We start from the raw sequence: 14186 nt of genomic DNA, 5'->3' as shown, positions 1-14186 counted from the left end.
AGGTAATGTATTTAATTGGAAAACTGAAATTAGCCAACACTTCTGGGCAAAATACGAAGCGAGCTTAAACTTGCTTCTTAGGAAACGGTTTATAGAAAAACAGAAATAACAAGGACCTTTGCTTACATACCCTAATTGTGGCTGTTTGACATTTTAATTGGTATTAAATAGTTCATTCTTAAAGGGTTATCAGCTTGAAGTTTAGTAATAACTCATGTAACTCAACTAGAGTTGTTGTGGGTCAAAAGTAAAGCAGGTTTTATTTAATTAAAATTTAAACCACTGGGAACGGTAATTAAGGATTACGTTTTTTAGACTTGGGAAACTTAGGAATTTTAAATACTATTTAAGTACTATATCCACCTGTAATTTTCAAATCTTACAGTATTACTTTAAGTCTGCACAAAATTCAAACAGGTTTTCCTTGGCTTCTCTCCAAACCATAGCACTTACGCTTTGGGGACCACTGGAGGACGGGTAGAGCGCTTTCAGTTTAAGCAGAAAGCCTTTCACGTGGACCACATTTTCAATAGCACGGCCTTCTCACACCGGTACTCCTCAACTCATTTTTTAAAAGTGAAATTTAAAACACGAAATAAACACAATGACACTTTTCAAAGTTTTAAAATGAAGCCAGATTTTGCCCACACTTGTACGGTTATTCTTGAAAAACTCAAAAGAACAAAAAAAGAGGCCTGAATATACTGAGATTTCAGTTTCACATTTAGACTCTCTCATTTTCTCATCACCTTAACGAACCAAAAACGAAACATACCATTTAAAATCTAAATCACAAACAGCCTGTCTGAATGATCAAAATAGTTCGGTGTGGCATTAATCTAAATCAGTTCACTGCTCTGAAGTCACCAGAAAATCATTAAATATTTAACATTTCAAACCTTACCGAGAGTAACAAAAACAAAAACTAGGAGAATTATAGTTTAGTATACAGTCCTGTGGTTGCTGCCCAGACAATGTGAAAATGACCACATTTTATTACTAAATATTAAGGAGAGCAAACTTGATACTAGCAGAGTTACTTGCCCATCCCAATGAGCCTCCCAAAAGCCGTACTATGTACGGACTACGGGGCAGCCCCACCTGAACCAAGTAACTTCCTCAGACGAAATGCCAGGTCAAATAATCACAGTGGTTTGTGCTTCATTTCTTGAGATGTGTGTGCCACTTCCTGTGTCCCACAAATACGGATAATCAGGATACACTAAGGATATACTGCCTTCCTTAACAATTACTTAAATTCCAACTGACATCTATCTACAAATTCAAACTTGGCTTGTGTGAGGTCATCCCAAACAAGAAACCACACTGCTATCTGATGGTTCCTACCATTTTCTCCACCTCCTTCCAGATGTATCAAGTATACCTCAAACTCTCTTGTTTACACACTTGTCTCTCCCACTTAAAACCTTCCACGGCTATAACAGGATTTGCAATCTTTCTTTCACTGTACTGTGGGTAATCTCTTCCCCCTGAAATATATGAAGCATTTTATCACATTTGTACTTGAAGATTTGAGGTCACTAAGTAAATGTCTCGTCTCCATCTTTCCAAGAAGCTTCAAGCACACCCCTCAAAGTGTCTAATGTCTCTATAAAGAATTGTCTAATGTTTCTGCCAAGAAAAGTTCTTTGTAAACAAAAAACAAACAAACAAACAAAAAGTAACAAAACAAGCAGATTTCTTAGAATGAATCTACTGAAGGACCACAGTGATTCCTAACTACAGAAAGGCCAATCAACAAAATAATAAGCAAACATCTCTCCACAAAGCGTCTCCATCTGTCTGAAAATTACAGTGCTCTCAGTCCTGGCCACGCTCTGAGGCAACACAGACAAGAGGAATAGCCCTCCCTCTAGGTTTCGAATGGTTCTGGCTCGGGTTTGTGAGCAGGCAAAAAGTCATTCAGCCAGGACTATCTCCACTGTGGAGCCTGGACTCTGACAGAGAGCACTGCCCAGCACCGACCCACAGATTTCACTCCCTAAACCCACCCAGACAAACAGCACCTGACTGTGAAAAGCTACTCTCAAAGCACCTTATTTTTATTAAGGTTTGGTTTTTTTGTTGTTGTCATTTTCGTTGTTTTGTTTTGTTTTGTTTTGAAAAGTCCATTTCAGAGTGCCGGCACTTTCTGTTTGAACTTTTTTTTTTGGGGGGGGGGGTAATTCTGCAAAACTGTCTGTACTAATATTTTTTTTAATTAACACTAAACTTTTAACAAAGAAAACAATTTTGCCACAACAAAAATTACCCCAAGAAAATATGGGTCTCATGCATCGAGCCTATTTGCCGACTACCCAGTAGGACTGTCCAAGTGGTTTTCCTACCACCTGCTTCCTTGGTAAGATCGAGTTTGGAAGCCAATGACCAACCACTCTGTGACTAGCCTAAGGCAAGCAAAATTAAAACTTCGGCCATTCCAAATATAAAAATTATGAATTTGGCTCTGATGCAGAGAAGGTAAGTTTTCTGTATCACCTGCAATACTAAATTGGTTTAGTCTGCTGAAAAACAAGACAGTGAGCTATTGAATCTGTGCTTAGTTCAATGCACTTTATAACATATTTAAGAAATCCAGTTGTATAAAACAGGATCTAAATTTTATCACATGAAAATATTTTTCTCTGTTAGCAAGCCTAGCTAGGGTTGTATGTCTGCGAAAACAAACCATCTCCAGCTCTAGGCTTGATAACAGTGCCCCCTAATGGGAGGTCTAGCTTGAGGGGTTTTACTCACATTTTCAAGAATATTCTCTAATGAATGAGTTACCCCACTTTCATCAAATCCAAGCTCTCTAATGTAAGTTTAACAAAACTTGGACACTCAACAAGTTACCTACGTTGAACTTAAAAAACAAAAAATACCAACTGAATAACAGAATCTAAAAAGGCATTTCTAGGATTTACATTATCCTATACTACAGTCCAAGAAAACACCAGGCAAACAATTTTATGCTAAGGAAACTCTTTCTTCACTACAGTTCTGTATTCACTAAACCAGCAACCAGCATCTGCTAAATGAAAGGCAACAGAGAATCAATCCGGTAGGAATTGGGTCATAGGTTACTTATTGTCACCAGAGCTCCTGAATCAGCCTTTCACAATGCAACACAGTTGACACCTAGTAACACCTCTACCCTGTGGTTCCTCAAATATAACAACCCAGTGTGCGCTATTTTCTTTAAAAGAAAAGGCACTAAGATTAAAGCAAAACCTATCTACTGTGATATTTCCCAGTGTTGCCAGTGAAATAAATGCAGTAGCATTAGAATGTTCATTTTGGTGTTCACACTCCATTCTAAACTTGGGTGATACTAAGTGTGACATTCAGGAGAAATAAGCATTGAACAACAACCAACAAACACATATTTAAAATAAAAAAGAGAAAGTATCATCTTACTTTTTATCCAAACAAGATGCAGAGAATAAGGAGTAGGAAAGTTATCTTATCAGTCAAAAATTTTCAGAGTCCAAACAGGTTCTTAATTTAGGCAAAGGCCCATATGATTACTGTTAACAACTGTAGTAATAACATTGCCACAAATACATAAACAAATAGGACAGACTTCCAATAAAACTTTATTTACAACAGCAGGCACACAGATCAGTTTGTCAACCCAATTTAAAACACTTACAATATTTTATTTGTACCACAGATTAAAATTCCTCACTTTACAGGAGGCACCTAACAAAACAAAAACAAAAAACCAAGCCAATATCCCAACCAAAAAAATCTTAAGAAACCCAAATTACATAATTACCATAACTATAAAATACTTGATATTTCAGTTTCATAGAGTGGGTGGTAGAAGAAAAGCTCTTTCTCTTAATAAATACTGATTTAAAAGGACACTGAACAACGGAAAACCAGTGAGTACAACAAGTAGCCTTTACCATGACACAAAATAACCCACATCTAGGACTATTCTAAGATATCCAAATATGGTAATAAATTTTACTTTTATTTGATTGACAAGAAAATCTAAAGATTACTAAGAGAACGAATGGGTTTAGGTAACTGGACCTAAAATTCAAGCCTATCGGCAATTAGTTCTTTGTATGTGTGTGTGTTGTAGTACATGTTTGCACACCCGGAGACCAGAGGTCAGTGCCCGGTGTCTTCGTCAATCACTCTCTCTCTGCCTTATACTCGCTGGACTTGGAGCTCATCAATTCAGCTTCACGGGCTTACAGTGAAGTACAGGGACCCTCCTCCCTCCACCCCAGGGCCTTGCCCTGAGATCACAGACATGCACCAGAGAGGTGGAGAACTAACCTGGGTTCTCAATGGTGACAGACTGAGCCACCTTCCCAGCCCCTCATTAGTTCTTAAAGGTAAACCAAGAGATTTAAACTTGGTTTATATAAATAGATTTCAGATATGGATCATATTCAATATATATATATATATATATATATATATATATATATATGTTTTTCTCTGTGTAGCTTTGGAGCCTATCCCGGCACTAATTCTGGAGACCAGGTTGGCCTCGAACTCACAGAGATCTGACTGCCTCTGCCTCCTGAGTGCTGGGATTAAAGGCGTGTGCCACCAATGCCCGGCACATTCAATGTATTTTAATCTCTGACACACCGGTTTCTTAAAGCAGCAAATAGGGCTGATAAAAATTACAATCTGTGCAGAATAGGATAAAATGACCAGGAATGAAGCATACAAGAAATTTTATGTTTACAGAGGGGTCCTAGAACCAATCCCTAACGGAAAACAAGGGCTGGATAGAAGTGAAAAATGGTTCAGCATCAATGTTGATCAAGAACATGCCATGCAGGCCACTGAGAGAAAACACATCATTACCCAGGGCTGCATCCTGAACTCTACAATAAGGACCTGCCAGGAAATGTGTACCTGTTGGTGCAACAGTGCATGAAAATTATGGGAAAACCAAGAAGATTATGGCTACATTTGAGGCCTACTCCAAAGAAGGGAATTCGTGGCTCATTCCACAAACCTGGTCAAAAGCCCAAGGGCTCTAAGTGGGCGCCTACTGCTGTTGCTAAATGGCCATGTTGTCAAACTGTCATCAAAATACTTATATTTATAGCCACAGATTAATGTTACTGTCAACCTTGACCAGAAAAGCCTCTTTCTGCAGTGGGCAGTGATGCAGAGGCTGGTAAGGTGCTAAGAAAAGGTAGCTCAGTGTCAGCCCAAAATGGGACATCTCAATCCAGTCCCTACACATACAGGTTGAGAAAACAGCATATAAGAGGCAGGAGGAGTTTAGCTAAGAGCTGGGGGGTGAGTCTGTGCAGGAGTGCTGTGAAATGCTATCTTCCTGACATGATATGGACACTACGCTCATGAAATCACTGAAACTGGGGACCTGCAAGAACAAGGCAACTGGTGATCCGCCAACTTTCCAGCTGGTGGCATTAATTGGACCCAGTGGGTCACTAAATAAATAAATAAAATAAGAAGAAAAAGATAAAATAGCCAATAGCCAGGAAGGTAGGTGATGGGGAATGCACTGTGTGTGTTTATCTTATTGATTGTTAAAGTTCTGTTTGGCCAATGAAACAGCAAGACAGGACTAGGAGTCAAAGAGGATTATGGGAAACGTAGTAGAAGTGGTGTTCCAGGCAGGAAGTGACATAGCAAGGAGACTGATAAGCAAGGAGAAAGATGAAGTGTCCCCTTTCCCCTTCCTCCTCCAGCAGCAGGATGTGAACCACCGGCAAGAGAGGGCGCCAACGAAAGGCATCCTCTATAAAAATAAGTCTTATAACATATATAGATTTATGATAATTAAGACTGAGCTAGGTTCCCAGCGACCGATCCGCCAGGAGAGTTCTCATCCAGTGGCTGATGGAAGCAGAGACAGACATACACAGAAATACACTGAGCTGAAATCGGGAACCTAGTTGAAGAGAGGGAGGAATGAAGAACGAAGGGGTCTGTACCAGGATGGAGAAACCCACAGAAACAGTTGGCCTGAAAAAGGGAAAGCATATCGACCCCAGACGCTCTCTGGGAGGCCAGTACGGGACTAATCCAGCCCCCTGATCATGGATGCCAATGGGGAGGCCCCTGCACTCCTGGGAGCCTCCGGAGGTGGACTGGCGTTTTGCTCTGGTGTGTGTGGGGGACTTTAAGAGCCCATCCCACTTGAAGGGATGCACTCTGTCTCTGGACACATGGGGAGGGGCCTAGGCCCAGCACAGGAAGATTTGGTGGACTTGGTGGAGCCCCTGTTGGGGGCCCTACCCTGCCTGGGGAGTGGTGGGTGGATGGGGTGGGGGGTAGGTTGGAGGTGGGGGAGAAGGAATGGGGGTGAGGGGAGGGAGAGGGAGAGGGGAATTACATGTGAAACAAGCTTGTTCCCTAACTTGAATTAATAATAATAATAATAATAATAATAATAATAATAATAATAAAAGACTATATATAAAAAAAAGACTGAGCTAGCAGATGAGAATCCTAGTCATTGGCCAAGCAGCTTTGAACCTAATACAAGTTTCTGTGTATTCCTTTGGGCCTAACTCAGGCGGGCGGCTGGCGGAGAGCGCCCACGTGGCCTTAGGGCTCAGCGGCTTTGGCGGAAGGATTTATAGTAGCAAGTAGGGGGTGGGTGGAGTAGGATCTGGGAATAGGTCTGACCAAGATACATTGCATAAATATATAAAAATTGTCAAGGAATAAATAAAAGATATTCTTGGTTGGAGAAATGACTCAGGACTGGAGTTTGGTTTCTAAGGTCCACATCAGGTGGCTCACCCACCTATTACTCCAGCTCCAGAGGATCCAACATACCCACATACATGCATGCATGCGCGCGCGCGCACACACACACACACACACACACACACACACACACACACACACACACACACACATCTTTTAAGTAAAAAAAATCTTAAGAAATCCTGCCATATGCTACAACATGGATGAAAGTTGATACTGCCTCAAAGTCTGCATGATTTAACTTATCAATTATCTAAAAGGCAAACAGAAAGCAATACAGAACAGTGGTTATCAGCAGTGAGAGACAGAAAGGCTAACAGTGTCACTTTTATGAGAAACTTCTAGAGATCTACTGACAACATGCATAATTCATAAAAATTATGATAATAAAAATCGGTCATATGCTATAGGCAACCATTTTTAATTTTTAATCGTATATAAACGGGGTCCTAAGAGTTTGAAAAAGTGAAAAGTTATTTTCAACTAGATTTTAAAAGAGAAATCTTTAAGGATGTTTAGTTTGTGTCTGGTGTAATCTTTTAACTACAGGATAATCTTCCTAAAGCATCTCTCTTCTTAAATACTTCAAAACAGAAGATAATAAATAGATGCCAAACAGGACAAAGCAATGAACTTTATTGCAAATTCTCATTGCATAGAATATGCATTTTCCAAAAAACTCAAAAAAAAAAAAAAATCAAATGATTTAGGTTAACCCAATAAAAAATTCCCAATAACATATTATCAAGCTACACTAGAAAATGTGTTAACTTGTATATATACACATATACATATACATACATACATACATAGATACGGTAAAGACACACGTGACACCAGTCTGCACGCTTACCTTCATCAAAGTCAGCGTCGTCTTCCGTGTGCTGAGGGAACGGGAAGCAGTTGGTAATCTCCAGTCGGTCTTCTACAACCAGACCCAGGAGCACTCCTTGAACAACCTCCGTTCCTTGTCCTTCCTCTTGATAGTGTTTGATGATCTTTAATACCACCTAAAAGGAAACAGGAAAGACAACTTAAACACCACACTAGTCTAGGTTTTACTTATTTTTAAGGAAAAGATCGAAAAGCCACCAGTAAGTTTCCAAAACCACAAAACTACATATTAGGACTCAACAAATTTTGTCTTGCAAACCATTTCCTTTAACCTAACATAAATAATAAGGCTCACATGAGGTTCCTAGATAGTTAACCCTACTAATGAGATCACTAAGCCTTTGTTAAAAACAAAGTAACAGTTATCAGAAGACAGGTAAGCTGAACTTAGATGTTTAGAAGAATCCTACAATTTAAAAGCCAGTATCCACATATGCAAAGGGGAATGCTAATGTCTAGAATCCAGCACGTTTCCACAAAGAAGCCAGTCAGAGTAACCTTATTTCCTTTCACAGAGGAAACAAGGCAAAGGAAGGCTGTCAAGGATGTAAGAAGCAGTTGCAGCTGAAGCATAGGAAACTATCCCATATTCCTTCCAGCGTTCCTGAAGCACTCCACTTGCTTCCTCTTATGGACCAGGGACACTTAACCATTCAACGTTCCCAAAAGAGACAGGAAATCATAGAGGTCCAATTGGCTGCTAAATAAATTCAGCAGATAAATAAATGACTAGTAGGATAATTACAGAGAAAGCTTAAAACCCTGTGATGAGGACTCATTGACTTCAATAAATTCTTATCTCTGGAAAAGCCCTCAAAAGGAGTACCTGTCAAATGGAAAGGAGCTCCAGGTACTGGAGCATTGGTCTTCCGTGGAAACATAAACCTGGGAATCACCAGTGATCCTCTCAACAAATAAAATTTCAAATTTAAGGATAAATTATCTACAGCATTCAACACTGGCCAAAATAAAAACTTATCAAGAAAGACTCCGCCACCAAAGTAATCAATGCACAATCTTGCCATTTCCATCTGATGAAATGAAGCATTCAAAAATAAATCAAAGCATCTTTACCCATCCACCATTTGAAGCTGTATGGTCTTCCTGCTTTCCTACTGCTACGGTATGACTATGAAAGGCCCCAGACTCCTGTGTTTAATGCTGAGCCTCAACTGGTGACAGTATCTCTGGAGGCTGGACCTCACTGAGGATAAAGGTGCCCGGGGCATGACTTTTCAATTCTAACCTGAGCCCAAGTTCCTTCCTTTCAGGGTTTCTCCTACTTCGTGAGAACAGTCTCCTAGGTCATCCACGTCTGCCACTATGACGGGCTCTACTCAAACACATGGAGCATGCAACCACAAACTGAACCATCTGAAACCTCGAAGCAAAGGAAAACTTCCTCTTGAGTTGTTTTTCTCTGGTGTTTGTCAGAGCAATGCGAAGGAATACACTTGCACACAATGTTTGTTTTGTGCTGCTGTGCCAAGCTTCCTGACACACCACTTACAGGAGAAATTACTTCAGCTCAGATTCAGGGGTTCCACCTAGGGAGGCAGAGCGCCATGGTGGACAGCATGGCGGAGCTGCCTATGCAATGACTCCATGACAGCAAACAGAGACAAGAATGGATTAGGGACGACTACAGACCTTCTAAGCAGGCCCTCAGATACCAATTCCTCCAGCCAAGTACTACCACAGACGTCTCCAGTGCTTCCAATAACACCATCAAGTATGACTCTAACAGAGAGAGAACTAGGTCAGAGCCCTCATGACCCAATCACTTCCCAAAGCCCATCAGGTGACAATGTAGCTTCTGACACAAAAGCTTTGGAAAGACACTTTGTACCTAAACTATCAGAGTATCAGTAGTAACATAACAAACCTTTTACTCAAGTAATACAATGGAAATCCTTCACAAACTTGAAATTAGGGCAGCAAAGCAATAAAGAAAGAAATGAAAAAAAAAAAAGGTTACTTTCTAGAGAAACCTACACTTCTCTCTAGAATGTGTACTTCTGTCCTATAATATTTCATCCCAATTCCTTGTCTATAAATTATATTTTAGTGTCGGGTGGTGGTGGCGCATGCCTTTAATCTTGAGACCAGCCTGGTCTACAAGAGCTAGTTCCAGGACAGCCTCCAAAGCCAGAGAAACCCTGTCTCAAAAGAAAAGAAAAGAAAAGAAAAGAAAAGAAAAGAAAAGAAAAGAAAAGAAAAGGAAAGGAAAAAAATGTATTCCTGTGTGTGTGTGTGTGTGTGTGTGTGTGTGTGACTTCAAAAGCACCCCATGTATGTAGAAAGCCAGAGTCGTCGTGAACCACCTTGTAGGTGCTGGGAGCCAAACCCGAGTCCTCTGCAAGAGCAATAAGCCCTTTTAACCTCTGAGCCTCTCGAGCCCCTATGATATTTATTTGAAAGACTGAAAAAAAGAACAATTGGATCAATAAAAGAAATTCTTGACCAGAACAAACTGGAGCACTTTTGTAATTCTACACAAGCAAGACTCTGTCACACACATGTAATGAAAGCTTGTGTGGGATCTCAACTATCAACCCTCTGCTTATGACACTGCTCTTCAAGACTCTCAGACAAATGAAGGCTGTTTTACTCAGCATTACATCTCTCTCCAACGGCTAACACAGACACCGGCACATGAAAGATGCTGCTCAAGGAAGGCATTAAAAAAAAACATCATCAATCAGTTACGATACACTAAACCCTCTGGCCAATGTCTTATATAAGCAATGAATGACTTAATTCAACCCTTACAGCTACCTTTTTATAAAGCCAATTAGACTATTTTCCTGTCTTCTCTAAGGACATGGAGAATTAGATGCGGGTAAATCTTGGCACTTTAAGTTACTTTACAATAACTGAGAAGGTGTGGGTACGCTAACCACACTTATAAAAAGGCTAGACAGTTATGATGCAGCACCAGCATCTCTAGGTGGTGTCCCTGTAACTATGGCTACACACTAAGGGGTTCATGCATGAAAGACAACTAACAAGGTCAGGCAGCAAAAGTCTGTGAACGAATGGCGATGGTCAAATTGAGCCCTGGTCACTCACTGAAAGTCAACTCACTGAAAGCCAACAAGTGCCCAGCCGCTCCAAGCATGCAAGGCAGCTTTTGATCTCCACACATCAGTCTCATGATCTGCAAACCGGGAATGCCCACCCACAATAACCCCCACCTGTGCAGACCACTCACTTTCTCTCCCACCAGCCACCATGTTTCTTTCCATAAAACATCGCTGATAGAATTAATTAATCCTATGTAGTGATGTCAGGCTCCCTAATCATACTTTCAAAAACAGATGTGTGGAAGGGTTACTAGTTCTCCAAAACAAAAACATTCCCATAATATATTTTGGCTTTAATGTGTCACAAGTGACCCCACACACCCCAAAGCACTACATCACTTGTTCTCAGCTGAACAAAAGATCTGACAGATGTTTTCAGCATCAATAAATGCCCCATACTAGGAACATATTAAGAGGCATCTAGGGAGCCTCTAAAATACACTTGTGCCCAATCCCACTCACTGAATTCAGAGTTAACTGATCTGGTCTAGGTGTGCACACTGCTTGGGGGGTTCTGCATTTAGATTCTCCAGCTGACTGTATCTCCCTACTTGGCTCTTAACATCTTAAAACAACATATTTTTAATTATTATTTAAATTATGTGTAGGTGTAGGTGTCTATGTGTTAGGTATCGGCTCCTGTATGATGAGCCTGTGAAAGCCAGAAGAAGACACTGGATTCCCTGGAGTGGGTGTGAGCCACCTGACATGGGTGCTGGGAACCAAACTTGGGTCCTCAACCAGAGAAATAAGTGCTCTTAGCAACTGTCATCTCTGCAGCCCTATTCTAACTTTTAATGAGCACGATCCCGCCTGCCTCTGTCTTTATTGTGTTTAACTCCTCCAAAGATGTAATGCCATGAGCTTGCTTTCTTCTAAGACTTCTCATTGTTTCTAAAAGCAGAGCACAGTGAGAATTCCTTGCCTTCCTTTGTGTCATGCAAACCCCAGAAAATATTTTTGAATATTGTATTCATGTGAATGTGAATACTTTATTTACAAAAGCAAAAGTATCTCCCTTAATACAGAAGCTCAGCTCAACCTGGAAGAGCACTGCAGTACAGAAGCAAGAGGGAAGAGAATCACAGAGTCCCTTCCTTCTTAGAAGCCGACCTTTTCCTCTAGCCTAGTAAGTCTCAGGACTGTGACCTGACCCCTAGACTCCAGACTAGTGATGAGTAGGATCCTAGAAATGAGCGCAATGACAGTCTGCTATAAACCCTGGCCCTATAAACTCTATCTTCTCAGGATAGAAGAAACTGAAGAACGCAAAACAGTCTTCTCTGTGCTTTGAACACTGTCACACTCTGGTCTGAGTGCTTACCCTACAGTCTGCCCTGCACACTGTGTCTAAGTGTTCTTCTCAGAATAGGAAGCTGTCTCCAGAACCATAGTAGAAACTTCTGAGGTTTGCATAACATAAAGCAAGGCAAGGAATCCTCCCAGCAAAATATAAAGGATGCTGGGTCTGCTCAGACAACCCTACAAGGAACATTTTTCTAGATCACTAATGCACACTGTGAAATGGTAAAACAGGCTACTACATAATCTCTAAGGAACATAAGAGGAATGTTTAACATGCCTGGCTTTAAAAAAGAAAACAAAACAAACACAGCCTAACTGATTCAAAGTCTAAAAGCAATAAATGATTTAACTTAAGATAGCAGTATTCTCAAAAGTGTAAGAACCCTCAAGGTTCAGGGATCTATGCAGAAGAGGAAGCAGAAACATTTCAAGAGCCAGAAGTGATGATGACTCCAAGGAAACGGTCTTTCTTCCACACAACAGGATGACACACATATGAACTTAGACTGATGCGGCACACACAAGGCCTGCCCAGGTTCAAGCCAGATGAGTCCTGGGACTAAAGGGGAGAAGTGGACAAGAACTCTCACCCCTAACCAAGAAGCTATCTGCAATTGGCACCCACTGACAAAAAAAATCAGTTCTCTTCAACTTAGTCTCACTGGGTATACACTTTAGTGCAGGACCAGTTTTCAGGAGTGGCTGGCCAATACAAAGACAATTCAATGGTATTCTGGTGGCTCTTCATCTCATTTTGCTTTGTTTGGGCTTTTCCTGTCTTATTAGTATTTTGCTTGTTTATTTTGATTTCTAATTTTGTATTTCAATTTGGTTTTTTTTTAAAGATTTATTTATTTATTATGTATACAGTGTTCTGTCTGCGTAAATGTCTGCAGGCCAGAAGAGGGCACCAGATCTCGTTACAGATGGTTGTGAGCCTCCATGTGGTTGCTGGGAATTGAACTCAGGACCTCTGGAAGAACAATCAGTGCTCTTAACCGCTGAGTCATCTCTCCAGCTCCTCAATTTCGGGTTTTTTGTTTACTAGTTTTGTTGTTGTTGTTGTTTTAAGAGAAAAGAAACAAAATGGAGTAGGTAGGGAGGTGGCAAAGATCCGGGGGTTGGGGATGGGAAAGCATAATCAAATAAAGTGTACAAAAATTGTTTTTCCATAAAAAAAGTTTAAAAGAAGTTGGGCAACTTTTGGTGGTACACGCCTTTAATTCCAGCACTTGGAAGGCAGAGGTAGATGGATCAAGGCCAGCCTGATCTACATAGTAAGTTCCAGGACAGCCAGAACTACACAGAAGGACCCTGTCTCAAAACACAAACAAAGAAGTTTAAGACACACACACACACACACAGAGAGAGAGAGAGAGAGAGAGAGAGAGAGAGAGAGAGAGAGAGAGAGAGAGAGAAATACCAATCCATAACAGGCAAGTAAAGCATTAATGGGATGGTAAACTTCCCTATGATTCCCTAACACATCTCTGTAAATACATTAGAAGTTTACCAGTATGGTGTGGAAGACTGGAAATTCCAGATCTGTATCACCAAAAAAAAAAAAAAAAAGAGGTAAGGGCCTTTGAATTTCCTAACAGGGAAGACTTTAAATACATGTCTTTATGTCTTTGAAGACCATTACCTAAAGAGGGTTTGCATCTTCTGCTTCCACTACCTTCAACTTGTCTCATTCCTTCATTAATGCATTTGCTCGGATATTTACTGACTTAATTCTACAGGCTGCTCACCTCTCCCATACCCTGGGAATATAAAATGAAGTCAAACACCAAAGTCTGTTTCCATGAGGTTCCAAGTTTTAGAGCAGCAAGTCTGTTACTCAAATACGTGAGAGGTTTCCATACCAAGCAAGTCTTCCTGAGCATCTCAGATTTTAAGGCAATTCCACATGACCTCAAGTTAGTAGCAGACCCCACAGTTACGAGCTCCATGCCCCAACACTACCCTCACACTTCAGGGCTCAGGTACTTCTGGCCAACAGACTGTAAACCAGAGATTCCCACGACACCCTTCTCAGGTTTAACCTGTAAACCTGCTTTAACAGGCTTACACAACTCAGGGAAATCTGCTAGTTTCAGAAAGAACAGTCAAAGAACTGGACAGTGCAAGGGACTGCAGCAGGAATAGTGGCTCAGCCTACCACTCCCCCTGGGC

General features: G+C 40.8%; 1 protein-coding gene across 1 annotated transcript in view; it reads right to left on the bottom strand.

The window, feature by feature from the left end:
* The window catches only part of Eif3h (eukaryotic translation initiation factor 3 subunit H), an 84131-nt gene that overhangs the window by 58649 nt on the left and 11296 nt on the right, over window positions 1-14186 (bottom strand). Inside the window, exon 2 of the mRNA XM_027431421.2 lies at window positions 7580-7736. Within this exon, the coding sequence (XP_027287222.1) occupies window positions 7580-7736 (157 nt within the window). The remainder of the gene's footprint in view (window positions 1-7579; window positions 7737-14186) is intronic.

This window comes from Cricetulus griseus, chromosome 10 (genome assembly GCF_003668045.3).
Source record: "Cricetulus griseus strain 17A/GY chromosome 10, alternate assembly CriGri-PICRH-1.0, whole genome shotgun sequence".
In the NCBI taxonomy this organism is placed as follows: domain Eukaryota; kingdom Metazoa; phylum Chordata; class Mammalia; order Rodentia; family Cricetidae; genus Cricetulus; species Cricetulus griseus.
This window is presented reverse-complemented; position numbering and strand designations above follow the sequence as displayed.